Source organism: Oculina patagonica, chromosome 13 (genome assembly GCF_052425735.1).
Source record: "Oculina patagonica isolate OP01 chromosome 13, crgOcupat, whole genome shotgun sequence".
NCBI classification, from domain to species: Eukaryota; Metazoa; Cnidaria; class Anthozoa; order Scleractinia; family Oculinidae; genus Oculina; species Oculina patagonica.
In genome coordinates, this window is record NC_135770.1 from 20,663,094 (window position 1) to 20,689,644 (window position 26,551).

A 26,551-nucleotide genomic window follows, 5' to 3' on the forward strand; every position below is an offset into this window, starting at 1 on the left:
TTCAGTTATAAAAACCGTTCCGGAGCGGTTCCACAACGGTCCCGTGTAAACACGTGGATCGGTTCCAAACGGTTCCGTGTAAACATAGGCCGATCCGGTCCGGTCCGGTCCCGTGAAAACGTAGCCTAAGATTCCTCGATGACTGAACTTTTGCAATGACTAGGGGATTTTCAACAATGATGTTTTGTAAGGCAATAAACATCATCAGAAACAGACTTCATGAGATGATATATGACAGGCCATATTACTTACAAGTTTGATCTTTTGCCAATGAGGTCTGAGATGGTGAACCTAAATTGCATGGGCTTTTGTTGACGTTCGCAACTCGCAACTCGCAACTCGCAACTCGCAACTCGCAACTCGCAACTCGCAACTCGCAACTCGCAATTCGCAACTCGCAACTCGCAACTCGCAACTCGCAACGCGCAACTCGCAACTCGCAACTCGCAACTTAAACGGCGTCCCCTGCGACTTTGCACTGATTTTTATTTGTACATCGCTGATGAATTTTCCGTATTATTGTACAACAACGAATCGACCGCATTTTTCAATGGTCTTCAATCTTATCTACCATATAGACAATGACGCCATAAAATGTCAAAAACTTTGTAGTTAAAAAAAATAAATTAGTTGACTAACGGCTCGTGGTTCCACTTGAGTTTTGAACATTTTGTGACGTTATTTCTATGGTCTGTAAGAGTTTAGACAATGGAAGAATGTGGTCGATTTGTTAAGTTATAGACAACAGACAGATGTAGTTTGTCTTGAAAGGAAACCGTGAAACAGAAAACATGGGACGTCTTTTGTGGATCAACAAACGTTTTATTCTTCTGATCTCAACTTACAGCTATTGGCAACTAACTGACTATCAAATGCAAAAATTGATGTTTGCTCACATCAAGTCCACGCTCTGAGCAGTGATTGGCCAATACGTACATTCCTTTGAAATTCTCAACAAAAATTCTTAAAAACAGCGGTGTCTTTGAAACCCAAGGCTGCACTTCTGATTCCGGTGCAAGTTCAACGTTCGCTTAAATAAAAATTAATCTTCAAATCTATACGTTTTGGTACCAATCACTGTAGCAGTCGCTGGACAGAATGCTTCGAAACCAAGACGAACATGATCCTATTTTTTTCAAGCAACAAAAAAGGAACAAAACTATACTATGAGGCGAGTAAATATTGTCCCGTATCTAGGTAATTATAAATCAAAATGTTCGATTGTTCGTTGTTAACAGAAACTTAAGTTTCCGCATTTTTTTATACGACTAACGTACATATTCTTGGAAAGTTTACTTTATAATAAATCGCACTAACTTCAGATCATCACACTTATTGTTTCTTTTAACAAAGACAACTACCAGACCTTGCCACTCTAACATCAATAACAAGTTTAAAAAAACAATGTTGGAAACATTTTCTGACAAAGTTACACCGGCGGATTAGTTAAGTAAGTACCTTGCCTATCATGGTTCCTAAAGAATATTTTCTGCCGTGTATTATCCGTTACAAAACTTGGCAAAAGTTTATATAATACTTGAATAAATTACAGTGGCAAGGTTTCTTGGTTTGCCCTTTAAACAACATGTCACGCACACAAATTCTAATCAACTTAATTCATTAAAACACCTCAAACTGTTATAATTGATAAATTTTATATTCTGACTCGAGATCCTGACTCAAATCTTGACTTGAACCGTAGTTTATCTCATTAATTGATAATTATGATGATTCAAATGGATTATTTTATAAAACTAATTTTTTTTCAAGTAGAAGTTACCATACATTTTTTTTCAACGCAGAAAGAGCTACACCTCCTTGCGAATGTAAGATTATTGACATGATTTAAAAATGCTTGAAGGTAACTAACCAGCTTTCAGCCGTGGTTTTTCAGTAGGAAGTAGTTGCGGTTGAACTACTGTGTTGTAATGAATATTTTCTGGCGGGTACCATACAAACCAATCGTGGGAAAACTTGGTAAAGGTGAAATAAAAAGTAAAAGAACTAGAATGACAAGATGGCTTTGTTTTTCCTTTAGCACATTGCAAACTTAAATCACACTCACAAGTTATTTTATTAACCTATTAAATTGAAACCCTCCAAAACCTTACAATTTATAAAAATGAAATATTTCAACAATATCATCAAGCAGACAAATCGTAAAACGCATTCGTAAAGGAAATGTTGAAATATCTTGTTTTGATAATCATCCTGTTATACTTCTGATTATGTCAGCCTCCTGAAGTATTTACCACCACAATACATTTTGGTGTGCTGTGTAGTTGTCCTTTTAGGTGCTCTTGGACCCCCGAAGGTAGGAAACGCCGCTGGAAATGGCGCTACCTACTTTCTGGAAGCCGCTGGAAATGGCGTTGCCTACTTTCTTTAACGTGCTGGCTTTGGCAATCACGACTTGGGTTCTAAAATGAAAAATACTGCTGAGTTTTGGCAAAAATAATTCAGGTCCAACGTTTCATTAAACCTACTCAAAGACATTATGGGTTAAGAATAACTAACCTTAACCCTCGGACCATCCCGCCCCCCTTAATTGTTTTCAAATTTTGAAAATAGGAATTACTCTATAATGCTGAAACTTTAATAAGCTGTTTTTTCCTTTCTTAAAAAAAGTTTGATATGTCAACCATTTTCCCATGATTTTTGACATTGCTATGATGAACGTCATAAGTACAAGCATTTTTCCAGTCTTTTTTAAAAAACATGTTTTTTTTAAACAATTCACAGTAAAAATTAACGGTAAAATTGTGCGACGTTTCGACTGCTCTACGGTCAATTTCAAGTTTAATGTCAGAAAAGAAATTGCATAGATATATATAGCTACAACGAAGCAAAAGTGTGTAAAAATATTATTGAAGTTAAGGTGGCTCGACCCAGTTTTTTTCTAGCGATACCTATCAACTTTGAAACCCTCATACTTAAAGGGATTAATGTCAATGACATATCTACTATATCACATGGATTACACATAGACTGAACTACAATATGATATACCAGCTTACCAAAAACTTTCCGAAATGTGGCCCGTTTTAAAGAAAACAATGGAAAAAAAATTGTCACGCAACAACTTTTCTTGTGTGGTCGACGTCTTGGCTGAGTTGAAAGTTAAAAATGCCAAGAACAAGAAATGCAAAACAAAAAAGGCCGCCGTACTGAATGCTACGCTAAAGAGATTTCAACATCAAAAGAATGAAAGTGTAAACCAGGTACGTTTCTGAGTAGGCTGTCAAGTCATTTGTAAATGACTGGAATGGCGTCAAAACATAACCGGCTTTGAGTTTCATTCATTCATTATTGTTTACTTGAACTCGAGAATATTACCATATTCCGAAAGATTTCGGTAAGCTTTCGGAAGGTGACCAAGCGTAGTCATTTCACGCGTGGTGCACAGGAATTCGATGTTGTGCTCAACTCGAAACAATAGGAAATCCCAGAACACAAAATTATTCAAAACTACGAGATTGCTTCAATATTTACTCAATTTTGCGTTTATGTTCGACAGCCTTAGAAGTTTTCAATGAGCATGAAATTCAGGGATTGTGTAGTGTACTGATCAATTGCCACCCTGGTAAATTTTGGCGAAAATTCATCGACGAGCTTTGAAATAATCGCGTTTTTTTACGAAAGTAGGCGTAAAATTGGTAAATAGAGCTAAACATTGAGCTTCACTATGATTCATATATTTTATATTTTTCGAAATCGCGCAAGTCTACCTACTTCTTACGGTTTGGATATCGGATATGGGACATTTTTAACAGGAATGAGGGCTAAAGCCTCTCATTAAACATCAAAAAAGAAGCAAATTTCTTTATATGAAGTCTTGTCTTTATTTTACGCATAAATTATACCATCTGAAAACAAATTCCAAGATATTTCAAAATTCCTCTTGTAGATTTCGATGAAACTCTGCAGAGCTGAAGGCAAACACCCAAGGTATACGTAGCGTGGAGGATCTTGAGAGAAAATGCGGTTAAGGGCTAAAATTCGATTCAGAGCAAAAACCTGTGTGACGTCATTGTCACGTGATATTCATTCCGATCTCCCAAAAATTTATATCATATTGCAGTTCAGTCTATGTGTAATCCATGTGATATAGTAGATATGTCATTGACATTAATCCCTTTAAGTATGAGGGTTTCGAAGTTGATAGGTATCACTAGAAAAAAACTGGGTCGAGCCACCTTAAAGTATTTAAAAATATAGGTAAAAAGAATTTACAGAGTAGTTGCTAAAACAATAAAAAAGCATGCAAAACTAATTAGTAAAATCATTAAAAAACTTTCGCACGAACAGAGTCGGATTTTACATTGTGACTTGGTCTCAGTTCGTGAATAAAAAAACATTTCGTAAATAATACAGTCAAACTCGTTTTTGCATTTCTTTAAGATTAAAAAGTTAGTGGTAAGATCCCTTGGGGCCAGAGAATGTTCCGCGCGAAAATGCTTGCCAATAGTTGAAGATGCGTTCTTGTGCTCATGGACGCGTTGATGCAAGTGCCGGCGCGTAAAACCAACATAAACTGCATCACACAGGTCACATTTGAAATGATAAACAAGGGACTGTTGGTTTACTACCGGCGGCTTGACTTCACTTAATTTGTGGTCTCGCGAAATGTTATGGCTGACGAAAACAGGTAGGATGGTGATGGTAATTTTCTGGCTAAGATCTTTCAGTTGCCTGCGAAGAAAATCAGCTGAAGCTTGGTCTTTACACTGTAAGACAACACCAACGGGCTCTGGACTGTTGTTGGCAGTCGGTGAAGGAGCAGGTTGCTCAGAAGCTTTGATGGCAATGAAGCGTGTTATAGTGGAATTTATTAGGTCATCTGAGTATTCAAGACGGGGGAACAACAACTTGAGACGATCGCATTCTTCAGAGAAGTAGGTCCAGTTAGAAGAAAGTCGAAACGCAAGATCCAGCATAGTTTTCAGTAGGCCGCGTTAATACTGATCGTCAACATGACTCTTGTAGTGAAACAAGAGACCAGAGTCTGTGGGCTTCACATAAACCGTTGTCTCAACGTGGTTAGATTTGTTGAGCAATTGTGTTCCGAGGAAAGGAAGCACGCGGTCATTTTCTATCTCCATGGTGAACTTAACGGAGGAGTGGCATTCGTTCAGAGTCTCCAGAAAGTTTTTGGCTGATGCTTTGTTAGGCATGATGGCCAGTGTGTCGTCCACATATCTCCTGTAGTAGCTGGGCATCTTTTCTTCGCGATCCTGGGTTTCCTCAATGCTACACATAAAGACGTTGGCGAGCGGGGGTCCAAGCGGGGAGCCCATGGCGACACCGTAGGAAACCAGAACGTCACTAGTCGTTTTACATATTTTTACTTCATGAATATTTTCACACATTTTTACCTCTTTATAGCTATATATATCTATGCAAATTTTATTTCTTACATAAAGCTTGATAGTGACCAAAGAGCGGTCGAAACGTTGCACAATTTTACCGTTAGTTTTTACTGTGAAAATTATACAAATTGTTTAATTTTTATTTGGCTTGAAATTTTTCTCAGTTTCCATTCCTTTCTGACTTTAAAAAAGATGGAGAAATCCAAGATGGCGGATTTAATGAAGTCATCTTGTAGAGTACAAAATAAGGGCAAAATAATTTCGATGGGCATTCCACAAATAAAAGCTTTAGAGTTGGAAGAACTCAACGACGCCAACGTGGTTGACCCCGATGACGGTGAAAACAAAGCGCAGATTAGATTAGTCTCCTATTCACAAACTCGGTGTTCTATCTTACTCCGCGAGCAAACTACGTATCTTTTTTGTTTTGTTGACGTTGTAACAGAGAAATAAACGCCTCATGTAATAGACGCCCTGGGTATTTGTTTTAAAAATTGTTTACGTTAATCCGATTAAATAATAATGCAATTTCAATAAAACAATTTAATTAAGAATTACAAAGTAGAAATTCCGTGAGATGATAAACAATATAGCTCAATAAAAGAGATGACAAAAATTTCTAAAGTTGAACGGCAGACGTGGGCAAAAACCTTCCCATGTCGTACATATTGTAGGTATTTCCCGTTTATAAAACAAATCAGCGTACCTTTTTACTTTGTATGTGGCCTTCCTAGCAAAGACGACAGCATCTGCAGAAATAAAAGTATCATAAACGTGATTTTCGATGACTTCCTTTAAGCATGTATGTACTCTAAACATGGGTGGAATTAAACAAAGAAAAAAACAACAACAACTTTTAACTGAAAAATAAATCGTAGGAAGAAATTTTCTTGTAAATTTTAGTGATATTATATTTATTTCTGAAAATATCAATCACTATACCTAGAGCTTCATTCAGAGTTTTCCCATTGTGCTTCAGGGAACACAGCTTTTTTCTCATTTCTTCAACCTTCTCTAAAGGAATGACTTCGTTCTTGTCTTTAATCCCTGATTCGATGTTCTTCATGATGACATTCTTCCTCTCCTCATACGCTTTCTTGTCTTTCTTCAGCTGCTCGATCCTCTTGCGGTCTATAATCACATCCTCCTTTGCCTCCTCTTCCTTGATAAGCATGTCGAGATACTCGCTGAAGGAGTCGTTGTAGGGGATCAAGGCATTCTCGTTTAGAAATACACCAAAGATGCTGGCACTTTCATAAATGATCTCGTTTTCTTCTTCTAGTTCCTTTTTGCGGGTCTCCAACTCTGCGATGAAGGCTTCTTTCTTCGCTTTTAAGCTGGATTTCGTGTCGATCTTTTCCTGTACCTCTTTGGACAGGAATTCCTTCTCTTTGAGCTCTGCTGTATAGGTAATATGCATGTGAAGTCTGTAGTCGTGTCCACATCCTGTGCGACAGCATTTGTCACCGTCCATGGCAGCGCAGCCACGAAGCTGCTCGTTGTTGGTAGTCTGAACTGGAACTCCGCTAAGGCCGCAGTGATGATGGCAGATCTGTGGATAAATTGTATTCCTCTCCCCTGACTCTCCGATATTAACATACCTCTTGCAATCTTCATCGGTGCACACGGTCCTGGGGTAGGGAAGTTTCGTTATTTCCAGTTCGTACCCCTTGAACTTGAGATTTGTCATGAATTGCTTGATGTCAGCGTCATCCGACTCACACTGCTCTTTCGTGTCGTTGATTTTCTTCACATTCTTTGCAATAAGTTGAGCAGCTTCACCCATTGGTTTACTTATGGCGATAATGCAGCTCCTGGCCTCGTTCAGACTTAGAGTCTCTTTAGTCTCGTGAGGCTTCTTAGTCGTAACCAGTTGGAACAGTTTACCAGTTGTTTCACACGACTTAACCCAGCTCTTTGAGTAAAGTTCAGCTTCTTCATCTGTAAACTCAATACCACTCTTGCTGCATGCAAGAAACCTGTCAATGAAAAAAAGAAAATCCTATTTTATAATTGGATCGGACTTGAAAAGGGTTCCTGGCTTGTTCCTCAACACTCGCGGTTATCCCCATCCTCTAACATATCCATAAACACCATGTAAGTTCCAACTGAGTAAATAACTAATTATATGCTTTCATAAACATTTTTTATAGTAAACATTATTTCATTACATAATCTAGGTTGAAATACCAAAACTTCAGTCGCTGAGAAAAATCATATCTTTTAAACTGTAAAATATATGACATATTTCACGACACGCTGAATAGCCAGTTGGAAATTTTCGGTAAACTTTGGAAGTTTTCGGAAAAGTTCTGAAAATGTTCGGAAACATTCGAACGACCTTCGGACAACATTTTAAAAATCTTCGGACACCTTCCGAAAATGGTCAGAAATCTTCGGAAATCGAAATCACCGTTATTAATAGTATTATAAAATAAATAAAATAATACATTGTTCCTTGGAGATGTGGCATTTCTCTTCTTGTGGTTAAATCGATATTAGACTCGTTGCGCTCACCCATAAAATATCGAGTTGAACGCTTGAATATAATTTCCATATCTCCGCGCAACCATGTATTATCCTCTATAAGTACATCAGTACCTGAAAGCTTCGTTGTCAAAGCAAAAGTAGCTCTTCGGAGAGAGATCAATTGCAATATTTTTCTTTTGTAGGAGACCTTTGAGAACTGGGAGACTGTCCCCTGGCCTGTAAAAGGTTCCTCTGGAGTTAGTAAAGGCAAAGATGATGTTGGACACGATTGACTTGTGGAGGTGGGTCAACAATTCTAACACGCAGAACCTAAAAGCCACAGTCAGCCTTGCGTTGTTTGGCTTGAAGAGCACAACCACGGCGTTAATCTTGTCGTAGCAGGTAAGAAAGGCCAAGATGTTCTCGAAGTTCTCCTTGTCCTTCTCAATGCCCCTGCTATCCCCAATGCCCGGGGTGTCAATAAGGTGGAACTTCGTGGTGTCTGTTTCAATCACATACTCACGAGGAAACTGAGTAGCAGACTGACCGTCGGCCAAAACCTCATTGTCATCCGAGCCAACTTTTATTTCTTTTCCCTCTCCTTCTTCATCTGTGAAAATGAACCTAAACGATATAAAATTAAAGTAATTACGCCCATTGTTGACTGCGTTCAGTTGAATATTATTCAATATAATCGTAGAATTTGGTTGCGGGAGGTTTGGGTGGAGGGGTGGGTCTTCGCTTTCTATGTTACACCCTTTGCTAGTTTGCTAGGTTGCTAAATTGGTACTCTCTAGGCTTTGCTTACGGTAAGAAAGCAAATGGCAGCTGTTGGAGCCTAACAATAAAAAAGGAAAGCTGAGGGACTTTTTAAGTCTCTACATCATTTTTGTTCTCGTTATCAATTAAGTTCGTAATAATGTGACGATCTCAAAAACATCAACAAAGTAAACACACTGCTAGCATTGCTTTTATGTTGTATTTGTTGGTGATGGAGGTGGAATGAAGGAACCCTGTCTCTATTCTTCCCACTCCTCTCCACATGGCTCCGCCACTCGTTGCTCGATAAATATACGAGCTGCTTCAAATACAGCGATTCAATCAGTCTGACTGTCAAGAAATCTATTTTACCTGGATGGAATCAGGACAGTAAAATCTGGGTCATCCATGGCATCTTTGAGGGTGTTATGCTTGGCATAGTTGGCGATCCCATTGATCCAAGTGGACTTGCCCACGCCAGTTTCTCCCAGTATGAGAATGTTGACGTCCTCCTTCTTTTTATGGACCTTCAGATCGGAGTAAAAAAACCAAAAAAAAACCCAGAGTAATTGCAGAACAATACTTGCTAACCCTAGCCCGCGTATACTGCGTATAGTGGAGAGAATAGCCATAGGTAGTGCCTCGAATTAGTGCAACACTATGGTAACTATTTATGCAACTATAGGCACATGAGTTTGTCAACAGCGTCGTCGTCGTTATCGTATTTGTGCTGTGATGTTCACACACCATTTATAAATCAAGATTCTGCTTATTTCAGCAAAAATTTTGCCACTTTACCTTGTCTTGAAGAGGTCCGTGAGAACTGCCCTTAACTCGCCGTGACGCAGTTTCGCTAAAGATGCAAAAAAATGCAAATATAATTTCGTTTAAAACAAGTCCGTTCGCTTGGGGTAGGGATAGTTGAACTCTGGAAAAGAAGCGAACGACTTTATGAAAGTCCTAGGAAGGGCAAACGTCAGTTTACATCTCACAATAAGAGAAAAAAAAATTATGATTTTTTATTACACGATTCAAACGAATTCCTAAGCATTAATGACGTCACAAAATCCGTCATGATACAAAAGTGAAAGGGTTACTTCATGTCACCTGGTGCATATCTTTTTTTTCCTGTCCTTGCCGTTTTTATACAATTCAGCTCACCTTTCTTCTTTGTGTGTGGTCATCCTGGCTGACTTAACAGCATCTGCAGGAATACGAGTGTTATACACCTGATTAGGAGTTTACATACATACAGAGTAATGCAGTAAAAACTCACGAGTAAGAACCTAACGTTTAAGAACCTGTTAGGCTAAAATTTGCAAATAAGACCCCCTTTTTGAAAGAAACTATTTAGCCTACATTTCGTAAACAGGTTTTTAATTCTGGGAAAATAAGTTCAGACAAGGAATTTTGTTGACAGAATGTATATGTCTATAATGTTTCTTATTTAAGAGTTGTGCTTTATTTTGACATGAACACTTTTCTGGTATTTAAATTATATACAAGGATAGACTAAATACTACTGAAGGTTCCATAAGCAACAAAGTAAATTTTTCTTCAGGAAATAAGAACCTATTAAGAGCCTAAATAGCCTAAATTTGTGTTATCTACTATTAACTTTTTTGTGTTAGAACCTATTTAGGTTCACCTCAAAAGATAAGGTTTTTACTCGTGGGTTTTATCCCCGTCAAGATTTTTACTACATATGACTTCCGTAAAACTACTATATGACGTCTTAATATATGACTTTCCCTTAAAAAAAGAAAATAAATACTACTTTAGCAATGTTGTGGCATACTGCGAAATATCGCACGATTGACTTTATTTTTCAGTATACACACGAGCCTTCAGGCATTGGATAAAATGGTAATGCAATGTTTTCCCGTAGCATACCGCAAAAAGCATACACCTAACGATTAATGAACCTTACAAGCTGAATCCGGACAACCCGGTTTAGATTTCTTCGTGAACACAACATAATGAATTGTTCTGGCGTTGTTTAGACGAATGTGAGTCACTGTGAATATTTGTTTTAGACCATTTGTTTTCCATCAGGGAAAAAAAGGTTTTGCAATCCAAAGCTGCTTCTAGATCCTTCTCTGTTCCTGGGTTGTTTGTTGCTGTGTGCTTCAACTCATGAAATAAACTCTTAACTAAAGTTATATTTGCCGGAAGAGAATTACTGAACTCGTGCTTGAAAAGTTAAGAAAACTAATACTATTGCTGAAAAATGCCAGCTTTATAAAATGCACTTACCTAGAGCTTCAGTCAGAGTTTTTCCATTGTGCTGCAGAGAACAAAGCTTCTTCTTTAATTCTTCAACCTTCCCTATGGGAAGGACTTCGTCCTTAGAGCCTGATTCGATGTTCTTCATGATGTCAGTCTTCCTTTCGTCATACGCTTTCTTTTCCTTCTTCAGCTGCTCTATCTTCTTGTCGTCTCTAATCGGCTTCTCCTTTGCCTCCTCATCCTGGATCAGCATGTCGAGGTACTCGCTGAAGGAGTCGTTGTAGGGGATCAAGGCATTTTCCTTAAGGAAGACGCTAAAGAAGCTGGCACTTTCAAAAATGAACTCCTTTTCTTCTTTAAGCTCCTTGATGCTTCTTTCTAACTTTTCGATGAAAGCTTCCTTTTTAGACTTGACGTCGGCCTTTCTTTGTATTAAGTCCAGTACATGCTTGGACAGGAATTCCTTCTCTACGAGATCAGCAGTGTAGGTAATATGCATGTGACATCTGTAGTCGTGCTTGCATATTTTGCAATTTCCAATGGACATGGATTTACAGGCACGAAGCTGCTCGTTGTTGGTAGTCTCAACTGCAATTCCTTTAAGTTTGCAAGGATCATGGCAGATCTGGGGATAGACTGTTTTCCTTACACTTGACTCTCCGACATTAACAAACTTTTTGCACTCTTTATCAGCACACACAGTCCTTGGGTAGGGAAGCTGCTTTATTTCCATTTGGAACGCCTTGAACTTGAGATGTTCTTGGAGTTTCTTGATGTCAGCGTCAGCCCTCTTGCACTGATCCTTAACACCATTTATCTTCTTCACGTTCATCTCAATCAGTTGAATAGCTTGCCCCATTGGTTTGCTCATGGCGATTATGCAGCTCTTCGCCTCGTTCAGGCTTAGGGTCATCTTAGTCTCGTGAGGTTGCTTAGTCATCACGAACTGGACCAGTTTGCCAGTTGTTTCCCACGAGTTAACCCAGCTTTTCGAGTAGAGGTCAACGTCTTCAGGTGCGAACTTGATTCCATTCTTTATGCAGGCAAGAAACCTGTCAATAAGATGAAGAGATCCATCTTTCTATATACGAACTAAATGGACGTACTACTTACAAAAAAGTTCACTTACAAAAGAGTTTAAAAGTTTCGTATAAAAAGTCGTCACTCATTGCTGATTCAGATTTCAGATTTTATCATTTTACACTATTTACATAAATTAACAATATTACACACTATTTACAGAAATTTCATTAATTAAAATAAGGAAATATAACAATAATAAGAACCAAAATAAAATGTGCTTATTGACCAAAGAAGCATATGCTATCGTGTTGGTCACTGACATGTACACGTTCAAAAAATAAACAAGACACATAAATTACTAGAAACAATAGAATATGAATATCGAAAATATGCAGAATAAATATACAGAATGCAAAGAAATTATGCACACGAGTAAGATTAGGTATTTGTACACATTTTCAAATTTAAGAATTCCTAATTTTTTTAAGTATAGTGTAGCATTTTCCCTGCTCGAAGTGATCCTTTTGGTAATTCGTTTTTTTTTTCACTAGTTAAAATAAATCGTATAACCGTTCAGAAGCCCCGTAAGATAGATCGATGTTTTATCGGATCTTCCCCCCATTTGTGTTGGCAGAACTTACCGTCGAATACCGTCAAATTTTGCAGAATTTTTAAAATGCCGAGAGGGGAAATATGATACAAAGAAAAAGTCTTAACATAGCCGGATTGCAGAAAATGGACAATATCAAGCATAAGGACAAAAGCAACCGAACGATGCCATGCCTCGACTTTTACGAAAACTCTACGTCGAAGTTAGCAAGAACGATGAAAACCTGTACTTGAAAAAGTCGCTTTGTGTCATACGTTTTGGCTTCACTAGACATTTCAAACAAATACTAAATATCGACATTATAAAGGACAGGGAATTTAATCCAGGTCACTGAGTTTTGAAGTTTAAATCACATTTTAAAGCGGAAGATGTTGTATATCGTGTACTTTGGCTACTTTCAAACCTTAACAGATAATTGCTAAATAACCTAAGTGAAAGAATGTCAACAAATCATAACGGTTAGACCAAAAGAGATCTTTAAAGACTCAAGTACCTGAAAGCTTCGTTGTCAAAGCAAAAGTAGCTTTCTGGAGATAGATCGATTTCAATTTTGTTTTCTTCAAGAAGCTTGCTAAGAACTTGAAGGCTGTCCCCTGGTCTGTAGAAGGTTCCTCTTGTGTTAGTAAAGGCGAATATGATGTTGGAAACGATCGACTTGTGAAGGTAGCTCAACAACTCCATTACACAGAACCTGAAGGCCACAGTCATCCTTGAGTTGTTTGGCTTGAGAAGCACAACCACGGCGTTAATCTTGTCGTAGTTGGTAAGGAAAGCCAAGATGTTGTCAAAGTTCTCCTTGTCCTGCTCAATGCCCCTGCTGTCCCCAATTCCTGGGGTGTCAATGAGGTGGAACTTTGTGGTGTCTGTTTCAATCACGTACTCGCGAGGAAACTGAGTAGCAGACTGACCATCTGCGAAAACCTCATTTTCATCAGAGCCAATTTTTATTTCTTTCGCATTTTCTTCTTCGTCGGTGAAAATGAACCTTAAATTAATTAAAACGGAAGTTATTAAGTATCAATTTAAGTAGCATTTTCTCCATGCTTTGCTTACGGTATAAAACTAAATTGCGCCGTTTGAACCCAGGAAAAGTAGGGGACTTTAAATGGTCTGTACATGATATGTTCTCTTTCATATTTAAGCTCAGTTTAAAGTAGCGTCGTAATCACGATTAGGTGACGATCTCAGAAAGATCAACAAGATAAACAGAACGCTAACCCTCGCTTTTATGTTGTATATCTGTTGAACGTTGTCATTATTTTTAAAGATATCAGGAGAAGGAGCTGAAATGAAGGGACCCTGCCTCTGTTCCTTCCGACTCCCCGTCACTCGTTTTTCGACAAATGTACGAGCCGCTACAAATAAGCGATCAATCAGTCTGACTGTCAAAAAAACTTAAGGTTTAATAAAATGGGTAATAAAGTGCCAAAAAGACTTTTTTAAAACAACCAGACGTTTCGGGCAATAGCCCTTTTTTGGCGGTAAACGTCGCCAAAGAAAATGCGACAAACTAGCCGAGCGTTTGAAAATTTAAAAATAACGTTCAAAGTCCAGCACGTGCAAAGAGGCGCGCGCGCAGTTTAAATGAATGTGAAGTTAATGTTCATCCCGCGTGGTCGCACGGTGCCCAGTCTGAAGATCATTCTCATCTCATATCACTTCCGGTTGATGTTGTTTCCGGTGCAAAGTCTGATTCCGCGTACGTCAAAAAAACTATTTTACCTGGATGGAATCAAGACAGTGAATTCTGGGTCATCCATGGCATCTTGAAGGGTGTGATGCTTGGCGTAGTTGGCAATGGCGTTGATCATAGTAGACTTGCCTACTCCAGTTTCTCCCAGTATGAGAATATTGACGTCCTCTTTCTTATTCTCCACCAATACCTTCAGATCATATTTAACAAAAGAGAAGTTCAAGATGAAACTTTGAAGACATAAGAATTGCAGTACAGCACTTGCTAATCCTAACCCTCTTTTAGTGTAGGGGATAGGTACAGTTTCCCGAATTTGTGTACCACTGTGGTAACTGTACAGGAGGTCTTACATGCCCGGAGACCCAGGGGCAGTTTGTGGAGGTGGAGGAAAGTCCATAGGGGCGAACAAAAATCCACGAAGAAACTGCCTCTAGATATCTGAGGATGGAGGTGTTGAAACCTAAGTTCATTAAAATCGCCATCTTCTTCACCATATTATGGCTGTGATGTCAATAAAACTCTTATCAATAAAGCTTCTGCTCATTTGAGAAAACAATCTTGCCTATTTACCTCGTCTTGAAGAGGTCCGTGAGAACTGGCCATGGCTCTTTGCGACATAGTGTTGCTAAAAATGACAAAAAAAATAGTTTTCTTTAATGCATGCAAAACGATCTTGATATCTTAGTGAAAACGCAATATTGTAAAAACCTCAAACAGAAAATTTGTAATAACTTGTTATGCTCTGTGGAGTTAACATCATCGAAAACAAATATCTAACTGTATCAATTTTTCACCTTGACAATGCAAAAAAAAAAATTCTTAATAAGACTAACAACTTTGATAAAAAGCTAGTCTCTCTGGTATCTGGAAAGGAACTTTGAAAAGTCTTCGCTCTCAACTGGCTTCTCCAATTTTGAAATAAGTATTTAACACTGGCATGCATGTTTTCCTAGCTCGATCTCTTGTTCTTTAAAAGTTAGACATGAAATAAAACGCCTTGCCAATACACCAAAAATTTTACTTCTTTATACCTGATAAAGAAAGTTAACATGCAAGCCAGGCAGACAACATGAAAATAAACACGCGCGAGAAAGCAAGGGAGGGAGGGAAGAAAGCGAGGGAAGAAATAGTTATCACACCACGCTAATGCACCAAATATTTTTGAAGGACAAATACTCCTTCACTTCGTCTTGCGTAAAGCGAAAAAAAGGAAAGAAAAGCTAGACATTTACATCTTTTTACACTGAACCTCTACACACAAAATATTGAGTTGGAATTCTCTTTTGTCATATGTAATATATCAAACACGAGAGACAGTATTTCAGCGGGATATCCAAACACCGAGAAGAGAGTTGAGAAAGCTACATGCAGCGGAGTATTTTTGACGAAGTTCGAGGTGTTTGGGTAGCCAATGAAACACTGTCTCGAGTGTTTGATATATCTTCTCAATCGAAATAAAAACTACGGAGTGATCGGAGGAATACAATCGTAAACATCTACGCTAATAAAGATAGGGTGTGCAAACGACATTCACGGTTATGATATTATATTCTTTTAGATTTGATGCATTATTAGTGAGTTGGAGAAGCGAATTATCCAATCACCAAGAAAAAAAAGACTATAGAAATGTAGTGTGTTGGTAACTTTTCTTTCTCGGCCGTGTCACGCTTTAACTCGGTGTACTCCACGCATGGAGCCTGTATCAATACAATGTAAAAATATGACTCCTTGATCACTGAAATTTTTGCAATGACTCATCCTTAGCAAAGATTGCGGCCAACTAGATCAGATCATAATTATAACTTTTAATTCTGCCCGAAAGATCTGATTTCTTACCTCAAGCTACCATCGGTTCTTTTAGCGATAAAATCAATCAGCGCGAGCTGGTAGATTCGAAACTGAAAGTAGTGAAAGTAACTCGAAAGTTCCGAGTCGGACAGAGACAAGAATTTAATTTTCCAAGAAATCTGCTATTTTCTTTCATTTCTGTCTCAGAAATAAAGCGGGCTACTGAATAGGCTCTTGAGTGAAATATTTATCGAACTATCGGGATTAACTAGGATGATCAAATTCTACAGAAATACAAGAAGTAAAAAATTCTAAGAAATCTTTAGTTTGGGGCAGAGGGGGGTGGGGTGCTCTTGTTTTCCAACTCTTCCCTTCTTAGAAATGTGGCGGACGACTCAAGAGGCTCGAAGAGCGTAATATATATCGAGCTACGGCGATTTACCAGTTTTATGTCGTTTTGGAAGTTATTTTAAGTGCCTTTAAAGTGTATAATAGAAGCGATGTCCTATCCTTTTCGTTTTAGAATAAAGTGGATGTTAAAATAATAAGAATTGGGCTCAATAACTGATCAAGGAACACACGAGTCGAAGCAGACGATGAACACTTGGTTGGAGTGCGAGCGGTTCCTTTTTTATTATGGTTTGTGACAACTGAAGGGAGAGAAACTCGAGAAACGCTTGTCATTCACTAGGTTGAATAATATTTCTCCACTGGAGATAAAAGTGTTGCAGGTTTCTATCTTCTTACCACAAAGACTCATTGTTTTCTTGACCAAAAGTCAACTACACGGTTGTAGTTTAGTAAAATGAGTCCTTCTCTTTTTTGCATAGCAATGCATGATGCAAATAATAGTAGAAAAATAACATAGCTCGATCGACTGAACATTTTGCAATGACCAATTGTCTTTCGTCATGGTTGCATGAAACAAATCTGATCATATATTGTTAGTTTGATATTCTGCTCATAAAATCTGAGAGAAATGTCCGTAAATTTCTTACCTGAGGCTGTCTTCAATGGGTAAATTATTGTAACGGCGAATCTATGAAGATACAAGCAGTGAGCAGGAGCTCGAAGATTTGAAACTGAAAGTGACATTCGAAACTTCCGGGTCGGAAATGCTGGACGCAATTATGCGGGACATAGCAGGCCTTTTTAGGAAGGTATTGTTCTATGAAATCATATTCATTTTCTTCCCGAAAAACAAAATGAAGGTGAACATTATTTGCGTTTTTGCTGTTGATTTTTTTATTGTTATGATTACTGCACGTTAGCGGAAGTCGTTACAATTTTTGGATTATTCTATAAACGAATCAAAGTTGAATCAACCGACATGTTTCTGGCAAGCCTGATGCAATCAAGCAGAAGCAGAGAACCTAACAACAAACAACCAAGAAAGAATAATAATAATAAAAAAATCTAAATTTAAATTCTAGCGTTTTGTAATAGTGAGGCGAGAAACAATTCCCCTCACCAATAGACAAATTTCACTTCTCTATAACTAAAGAAGAAACACTTGAGCCGAAGTCATAAACATGAGGCAAGTACTCAATGTTCTGAACCGAAAGCCGACTACACAGGCAAAGTTTATGAAAATATGCTCCTTCCCTTCTTTACACGTATAACTTCCCATACTTTCGCAGCTGGTTGAAATAATAATAATGTCTCAAATAGTGGCAAAAACCATTCCTGAAATAAAGCATGCTAGATGGCTACGACAAAGTGAAACATGATCATGACTCCAATAGACCGCGTTAGCCTCGTTTGCTTGTTGTCCCATTGTTGCGCACGCGATGTTACCCTTGAAAATTATTTCTTTTAAAGGAGAAGTTCACTCCAGAATGGCCATTTATTTTCTTTACGCCAATAAAAAGTTTATACAAAAATATGTTATTCACCAAAATTTCAGCTTCCAACGAGCGCTAAAACCCTACTAAATCTTTCTCTAAAGTAGCCCAAAATTCGACAACTGAACGCCGCCATCTTGGAGCTAGTAATGTATGCGTGACGTCAAAGAGCTCAGCCTGAAGTTTGAATACTCAAAACTCCTTGTTTTGTTTTGTTTGTCAAAATGCCTGTTTGTGCAGCTCCATGTTTCTCAAACAGAGCTCCAAGAGATACAAAAAACTTTTCACCGTCTTTCAATATCTAAAAGAAAAAATGCTCACGAACGGATTATAAGAATGGGCAGAAACGAAAAATTCCTGGCAAAGCGGAAATAAATATTTGTGTGTTCCGAAAATTATACGGAAGACTGCTTCGAAGAAGATCACAGATACAGTCTCCTGAGTGAAAATACCCACAAAAAGAGAAAAAGGCAGACGCAATACCAACCCTAGTTACGATTATGCTATTTCACTTTTTTACTTTATTTCAGGGAGGATTTTTAATCAACCAGAGAAACTCTCTGTTGTTGTTGTTGTTGTTGACTTCGTCGTATTTTCTCGATTAAACGCGGGTCCCCGATTATACGCCGGCTTCGTATAAACGTCGGGTCAAAACTGCTAACTTTTAAATAAACCCTGGGGGCGTTTGATCGAGGTCCCGGCGATTATTTGTGGTCAAGCAAACAAGTAAATATATTCTTTTCAGTAGCACTGCTACGACAAATTGGTACGGTCTGCTACTTTGGTAATTTTTTATAATGTTCAATGAAACCGCCGGCGTAAAATAACTAGGATGGATGCTGTAAACAAAACGAAATTACCGCGAAGGACATTGGCGACATTGCCGTTTATGGACTTATTGGTTGTTTATGTTCTGTTTGTCACAAATCTTGATTGCAACATGCACGTACCGTATGCAATACTGCAACATTGGTAACATGATCATCCCCGGAGACCCAGAGACAGATTGTCGAGCGGGACGACGAGAAAAATCGAGGGTCTCGAAGGATAGGTTATAATAGATCAACCTGAAAAAGTTGCAGAAAATTGCACTTCGATAATGAACTCGATCGGACCCCGATTTAACGCCGGAACACACAAACATTTGTGTCCGCTTTTGAGCAATTGTTCTTTAAATATTGAAAGACGGTGAAAACGGAAATACCTCTTTTTGTATTTCTTGGAGCTCTGTCTAAGCAAAATGGAGTTGCACAAACAGGCATTTTGACAAACAAAAGCCACTACAAAGAAACAAGGAGTTTGAAGTAATTAAAATTCTCCCGTTTAACTTCAGGCTGAGCTCTTTGATGTCACGCATACATTAACAGCTCCAAGATGGCGGCGTTCAGTTGTCGAGTTTTGGGCTACTTCAGAAAAGGATTTCGTAGGGTTTAAGCGCTCGTTTGAAGCTGACATTTTGGTGAATAACATATCTTTGCATAACCTTTTTATTGGCGTAAAAAAATTAATGGCCATTCTGGAGTGAACTTCTCCTTTAAACTCAAATGACTGAATAATAAATTATTTTTTTAGATAGACAAAGGGACAATTCTCTGGATAACATCACATGATCTACAATGAGCAATTTTCATACGTAGCTTTAGAGTTCTGTTGACCACTGAACACATGCATTTTGCAATGACCAATTATATTTTGTGAAGCATGCATCGTTAGAAACAAAACTAATCAAATACGTTTAATTTCCTGCACACAAAAATTAAATTTCCTTAAATTTCTCACCTCTGGCTGTCTCCTGGTATAAATAATGTTTAAAGGTCTGAAAATAAAATAAGAAGGGCAAACTCGTAGATTTGAAACTGAAAGTGACATTCCAAACTTCCGAGTCGGAAATGATATATGCAATCATACGACACGAAGCATATACCTTTCTAGGAGGGGAGCCTTCCAGGAAATCTTTTAAATAAACTCAAATCGAAGCAAGAAAACTGAAATTAATCCCTTGAGGTAACAAAAAAGATGTAGTGATGCAAGATGACGACAATTCAAATCCGATTCCTTATTCACTGAACCTTTTTTGCAACAGGCAATGACCTGAATGTAATCATGTTTTGTGAGGCTTGCATCGTCAAAACAAACTTGATCAAATACGTTTTTTTCTGATTTTCTGCACACAAAAACAAAGATAAATCTCCATAAATGACTTACCTATGGCACCCTTAGAACAATTTTAAAGGGGAATCTATGAAGATAACAGCAGTCCGAAAAAGCTCGCAGATTTGAAACTGAAAGTGACATTCAAAACTATCGAGTCGGAAATGTTATACATACAATCATACAGGAAAATAATTTAGTACGGCTTTTTAGGAAGGGAAACTTCCAGGAAAACATTTGTTTTCATTCATTATCTTTCCGAGAAACGAACATAAGATAAAAACATTCTGGCAAGCAAAATGCAATCAAGCAGAAGCAGAAAACCTGAAAATAAATTCTCGAGAGAATAAAAATCTTAAACACTGCATGTATTGCTAGTTCGATCTGCATGGCGCTTTATAAATGTCAGGAGATATATAACACGCCTCACCAATAGACCAAAATTCTCAACTCCACGAACATGAAATATGAAAATAAACACGCGTGGAAAGGCAAAGAACTCAAACGTGCATGTATACGTCGTTTTTTCTGGCGTCAGAAAGGAACTACAATAGATATCACGCCACGCTCGATACTATGGCAAAGAAACGAAAGTGGTAGCAGATCAGAATACGAGCAATCTTCCATTTGTCGACCACGGAAGCAGAACAAAACAAGAGAGAAAGGTAGTCATTTCCACTGATCCTGTGCACAACTAATATTGAGTTAGAATTTTCCAACAGTTTTATATACGAGTATTCCAATCACAAAAACAACTTTTTTCTGAAAAAGACGACTATTGAAATACAGTGAACTGTGCTTCTCTTGGTCGTGTTACGCTTTATCGATCTGTAGTCCACAAACGGAGCTGAAATAATCAGATGATGTAGAAGGGAGTAGAAAATGTTCATAAAACTGAAACATATGAAGCGTGCATTAGGTGAACTTCTACAATTAAAATAGGATTATTTGATCATTGAACTTTTGGCAAAGACTGCTCTTTTGGAAGGCTAACATCAACACAGAAGAACTTGATCAGATTATATTACTGTTGTTTTTAAAAGTTTGATATTCAGTTCTTCCCATGAGATCTTATTTCTTACCTCTGGTGCACCAAGTTCCTTTGACGATAAAAGCAGTAAGTGTGAGCTCGTAGATTCGAACCTGAATGGATAAAAGAGGGGATTTAACGACGGACAGGAAGTCAAGAAATCTCTTGTTGTCTTTCTCAGAAATAAAGTGAACGTGAACAAAATTTGCATTGAGCCTTTGTTGATCATTCTCGCTGAAAATGATTATTTCCATTTTGTTAGAAAGCCAGTTTATATTGCCATTTTCCGGCGGTGGTTTTCAAACTTAAAAGCATTATATCAAGAAATACCGTAATGAGCGATTCTTCGATCACTGAACATTCATGATATTTCGTTATGCTTGCATCGTCAAAAACAAACTTGATCACGCATATATTGTTAGTTTGATATTCTGCTCATGAAATCTAAGAAAAATGTCCGTTAATTTATTACCTAAGACTGCCTTCAAGGGTAAATTATTTAAAAGGCGAAAATACGAAAATAAGGGCAGTAGGCGTGAGCTGGAAGATTTGAAACTGAAAGTGCATTCGAATCTTCCGAGTCGGAAATGATATACGCAATCATATGGGACATATCAGGCAGTTTTAGGAAGGTCTTTATGTTGCAAAAATGGCAAAAAAATTCTGAAATAAAGCATGCGTGATATGATCTTTACGACAACGTCAAATAATTTCCAATTGATCGCTAAACATTTTGTAGTGACCAATGATATTTTGTGAAGCTTGCATCGGCCGGAAACAAACCTGATCAGATACGTGATCATTAGCTTATATTTTCGCACACAAAATTATGATTAAGATTTCTAAAACTTCTTACCCCTTCCTGCCTCCAAGCGTTAATTACTTTAAAAGCCACTCTCTGAGGATAAAGGCAGTCAGCGCGAGCACGGACGTCTCTACTCGTACATTTGAAACTAAAAGTGACATCCGAAACTTCCGAGTCGGAAATGATATATGCAATCGTATTGGACAAAGCAGGCCTTTATAGAAAGGTTACATTCCAGGAAATCACTTTTTTTTATTCATTATCTTTCCGAGAAACGAAATAAAGGTGAGAACATTCTGGCAAGCATAATGCAATCAAACATAAGCAGGCAACCTGAAAATAAATTCCCGAGAGAATAAAAATCTTAAACACTGGCATGCACGTATTCCTTGTTCGATCTAGCGTTGTATAGGCCAGAAACACAAGAGCGGACGCAAACATCACGGGATAAGTGGAGGGTGAAGCAAAAAAAAAAAAAAAAGACAGCAAAGCTAGTTTTTCACATATTTGTAACACTGGTTCGGTGCAGTGCACACCTAATATATAATATTATTAATATTTAGTTGAAGTTCTTAACAGTATCATAACACTTAAAATACATTCACAATTAGCTATGTTTGTGACCTAAACGAAATGAAACTCATCGTTTTTTTTCTTTTCTTCTTCTTTAGTTTATGTTATTATTTTTAAAGCGTCACGCATAAACTAAGGTTTGACCTGCATTTATTGATGTACAAAGGTTCTAATCACCAAGACTCAACCTTTTGTCTGGGAGCAATGGTATTCCCGTGGGATTTTCGTGAAGATTTTTGCCGACTAGTTTAGAAGTGTTAAGGGGGACCTTGGGGATCGCTCTTTTCATGTGGCCGCCCCTAAATTATGGAACGATCTTCCAAGTGAAATAAGAAACATGTCATCTATGCAAAGTTTCAAGAAAGCCATCAAGACCTTTTTATTTTTAAAAGCTTTTTAATTGTACATTTCTTTTTATAGTCATATACATTTTAATCTTTTTTTAGCTTGTGAATTTAAATTTTAAATTTTTAGTTTTTTTTTAACTATATTGTAATGCGCAATTGAAAATTTTTAAATTGATAATTGCGCAATATAAGTAAATTATTTATTATTATTATTATTATTATTATTATTAAGGAACACGATAAATGTTGTTGGCAATCTTGTAACCCGTGCAAAGGCCTTCAGAAGGGGAATTTAAAAACATCGCCTATTTGGCTTAGCATGAAAACGAGGCTGAATGATGAACTTCACAAAAATGTGGTATTTATTGGTATTTTAGAATAACTATTAGCAGTTTCGATAGACTGAGATGTCCAAAAGAATATCTTAACTGATATGGATAGTCTCAATCACGTGACCATGAAATCGAGGCGGCATTTTCTTGTGGTTCATAGAATCTAGAACGGACCTGGAACCATAGTGCCTCCCGTCCCCTCGCCAAACAGTTTCCAAGATATGTCAGTAGGAATCAATGAATATCCCGGCGTTGGGCAATTTAACGAAATTTATGGTCTAGTGACGCTAGTAAAAACCGTCTTTTAAATATAGTTAATATGTCTACAGACCCTCCCATTCCCCCTCTCAGATTGTAGCAAGTATTGTAGATGAACTTTCTACGCATCGCTACAGTCGTCCATTCCTCCTCCCTAATTTTTCTAGCCGTAACCATCTGGCTGTGGTAACTTAGGACTGCATACTCTGTCGTTTGTAAAAGCGATTATCTGGTTTTGGGTACAGAGAATTGCTTCATAAAGTGCACCCTGCGTAGGTGGTAGCCTGTTCTTTTTGCACATCTACCACATGAGGTCTTTATCATCATGATTCGAGATGCTTGTTCTGAGCTAAAAAGTCTGGCAAACATACTGCTCTATTATTATTGCTGTCTTCTATTCTGGATACAGCGTCGTTCCAAGACATCCGAAAGCATTAATTACGTCCTTGTCTGTGTCTCTGAAGGCTTTTCACCACGCAGGAAAAAACTTCCAGTTATGTTAATTAGCCTGCGAAAAAAGCCGCCTCTCATTCGCTCCCGCTACAGTAGCGGGAGCGAATGAGAGGCGGCTGTATTCGCAGGCTACACATAGTGCTGCAATTTTAGCACTGCCAAGAGCGCTAGCAATCGACCCAAGTTCAATTACATGGTGGTTCTGGCCAGTGCCAGTGACTATGAACAGTCTTTGATACCGTCTGACCTATCAAGGTACTGCAGCTCTGCCATCTTTATAGCGTCAACAGCAGGGACTCGTAGCAGTTAAGGCTCCGCGTCCACATTTATTGTGTCATCTTCGTTATTCTAAGTAGCCGTGTTCGTTCTCTGCTGCGATTCACCTCCATGCTTGTAAAGAATTATCATTAACCAGCTCTTTGCGGAACAATGGAGCATCATAGCGTCGGATGCAAACATAGATTTCGGGACCACAGTAGCGTCATTAGTCGTGAAACTCGACCACTTTATCCTTGCAAGATACTTTGATACCTTTCCGCTGTCTTTCCAAGGAAGAAGTTTGCGTTTTTTTGTTCTGGGACCAGCGGTTCACTATGTTCGAGTGAATTCTGTCTTTAGCAAAGATCTTACAAAGTGCCCTCTCTCTCACTTTTATGGCAAAGATCACTCTTCATTGCTTCAGGCATGATCATGACTACTTTGGCTACTACAATTTTTAAGTTCTTTAAACGGGGTAGCAAAGTTCCGCATTGTGGTCAACAACCAATCAATAACTCTGTCTTCGCGTTATGAAAAGCTGCATCACTGAAGACATCGCAGCCATTTGCTTTGCCTTACGAAAAACTTTGCTCTAGCACTTAGGTTTAGAGTGATCCCAATAAGTCCTCCTGCAACCTTCATGAAACGGCTGACATGATCGAGAGTGGTATCCCATCCTATCGCGGTTTCTTGTTCACTTCCCTGTTGCCATGAAAAAAATTCTATAGACATCAAGGCTTCTTAAAGTAATAACAACGACTACTGTTCGTTCCTATCTGTTCCTTTTCGGTCGTGTCACGCTTTGCCCTTCTCGTATGGAGCTGAAATAATAATTAAAATAATGATATAGATGTATAGAGGGAGAAAATAATTATGAAACATTGCTGTGGCGTGGAAGGTGAACTTTTACAATTTATAAAAGATTTTTTGATAACTGAACCTTTTGCAGTGACTATAGGGGCTAATGACCAATGATCTTTTGTCAGGCTATCAACAACACCAGAAACAACCTTGATGAGATGATATCAGAGGCGATATTAAAAGTTTGATTTTTTGCCAGTCAGATCTGATTTCTTACCTGTGGGTTTATGCCTCAAAGTTCAGTGGACGAGAGCTCATGCGTTCGAAAGTGAAAGGAGTGAAAGAAAAGCGTTACGCAATCATACAGAAACTACGGAAAACCGAAAGTTAAAATACCAAGAAGTATCGTTTTCTTTCCCAGTTTTTTTCCAAGAAATTTCAAGTTAAGGTGAAACTAATTTCCCATTTGTTGACGTTTGTTCTCTGATTGTTATGTATTACCTTCACTTGAAGAATGCCAGTTAATTTTACAGTGGAACCCCCTTAATACGGACACCAAAGAGGCACGCTAAAGTGTCCGTATTATCGAGGTGTCCGTACAGTGGAACCTCGATTTAACGAAGTGCCAAGGGACTGGGGAAATTTGTTTGTTATATTGAGGGTTCGTTATATCGAAAACCTCCATATAAAGAATTTGCGGAGAAACAACCAATTTGTTCGTTTTATCGAGGTATAGTTAATCAGTTTTTAACGCTGTTACGTTGCACTGCGCACCCAGCATTTCCGGATAGAAACGATTTCTAAAAATAACATTTATCACGTATAATTTTTGCACATAGATATGGACATTTTTACTTGCACTTGTTCTCTTGTTAAAGAATTAAAGGACTTTTATCCTTGTTGCCCTGTTCCGCATTCATCTTTTGTCGCATGCATATCGACATTTTTCGTTATATTGGGGTACATTTAACGTTTGGGCTTCTGGATTGCGTTCGTTATAACGAGGATTTCGTTATATTGAGGTTCGTTATGTCGAGGTCCTGTTCCATACATTTTACTGTAACTTTGTACGGTCTGGAGAACATCGTTCCTTATACCGAGGACACGTATAAATACAAGTACTAAATCATACAATTTAAAAGCAACAGAACGATCAGGGACGTAATTAGCAAGAGGCAACACTGCATGAAATAACAAATTTAAGGTGGTATAATGAGTCCGTATACATAACGTATACGGAAAGAAATACTGACGTATAAGGACATCGATGTATATGGAAGGAGTAATGATCCTAATACGTTAGTTTCCTTATTCTAATGTACACTAGTGATTACACATCACCGTACACTGAGTATCAGGGCATCCGTATATTCGCAATTTTTCCGAGTATTTTAAAACCTTTAACTTGCTTGTTTAAATCTACTAAAGATAGTTTTATCGAAAACGGAACTTGAAGACAAATTTAACTGTACCTCTTCGGGAAATTTTAACAGGACACGCATGTATACTGATTTGTATACTGATAATTATATATAACCGTATACATGAGAGTAAGGGCATCGTAAAAATCACTCAAAACTGACATTCCCTCAAAAATACTTGTTTCGCTGAATTCGAACATAGAACTATTAACTACGTGCCGAAGTTTGCCAAAATTTCACGGGTATTGTCACCTCGAATTTTCAGTTCGCCTCCAGTTGCTGTCTCGCGCGGAGTCTTGATTTCGTTTATAGCCTCCTACGTACGTCTTGATTTTAAC

General features: G+C 38.0%; 1 protein-coding gene and 1 pseudogene across 4 annotated transcripts; both read right to left on the bottom strand.

Annotated features, from left to right (window-relative positions):
• Positions 1-801: 801 nt before the first annotated feature.
• LOC144634224 (uncharacterized) lies at positions 802-21,936 on the bottom strand. 4 transcript variants are annotated; one of them, XM_078493118.1, is made up of 14 exons: positions 21,822-21,925; positions 21,018-21,078; positions 19,564-19,600; positions 14,723-14,777; positions 14,182-14,342; positions 12,953-13,444; positions 10,854-11,878; positions 9,759-9,801; positions 9,396-9,450; positions 8,970-9,124; positions 7,971-8,462; positions 6,312-7,348; positions 6,076-6,118; positions 802-2,420 (listed from the first exon to the last, which is right to left on the bottom strand). In XM_078493118.1, exons 4-14 carry the CDS (start codon positions 14,768-14,770, stop codon positions 2,291-2,293), a joined length of 3,681 nt encoding a protein of 1,226 aa, XP_078349244.1. In that variant the 5' UTR covers positions 14,771-14,777; positions 19,564-19,600; positions 21,018-21,078; positions 21,822-21,925; the 3' UTR covers positions 802-2,290. The 4 variants fall into 4 exon arrangements, with proteins under 4 accessions (XP_078349244.1, XP_078349242.1, XP_078349243.1 ...); XM_078493116.1 differs by lacking the exon at positions 19,564-19,600; XM_078493117.1 differs by lacking the exons at positions 19,564-19,600; positions 21,018-21,078 and having other exon boundaries at positions 21,822-21,936.
• On the bottom strand, positions 4,206-5,297 carry LOC144636007 (uncharacterized; annotated as a pseudogene).
• Positions 21,937-26,551: the final 4,615 nt, after the last annotated feature.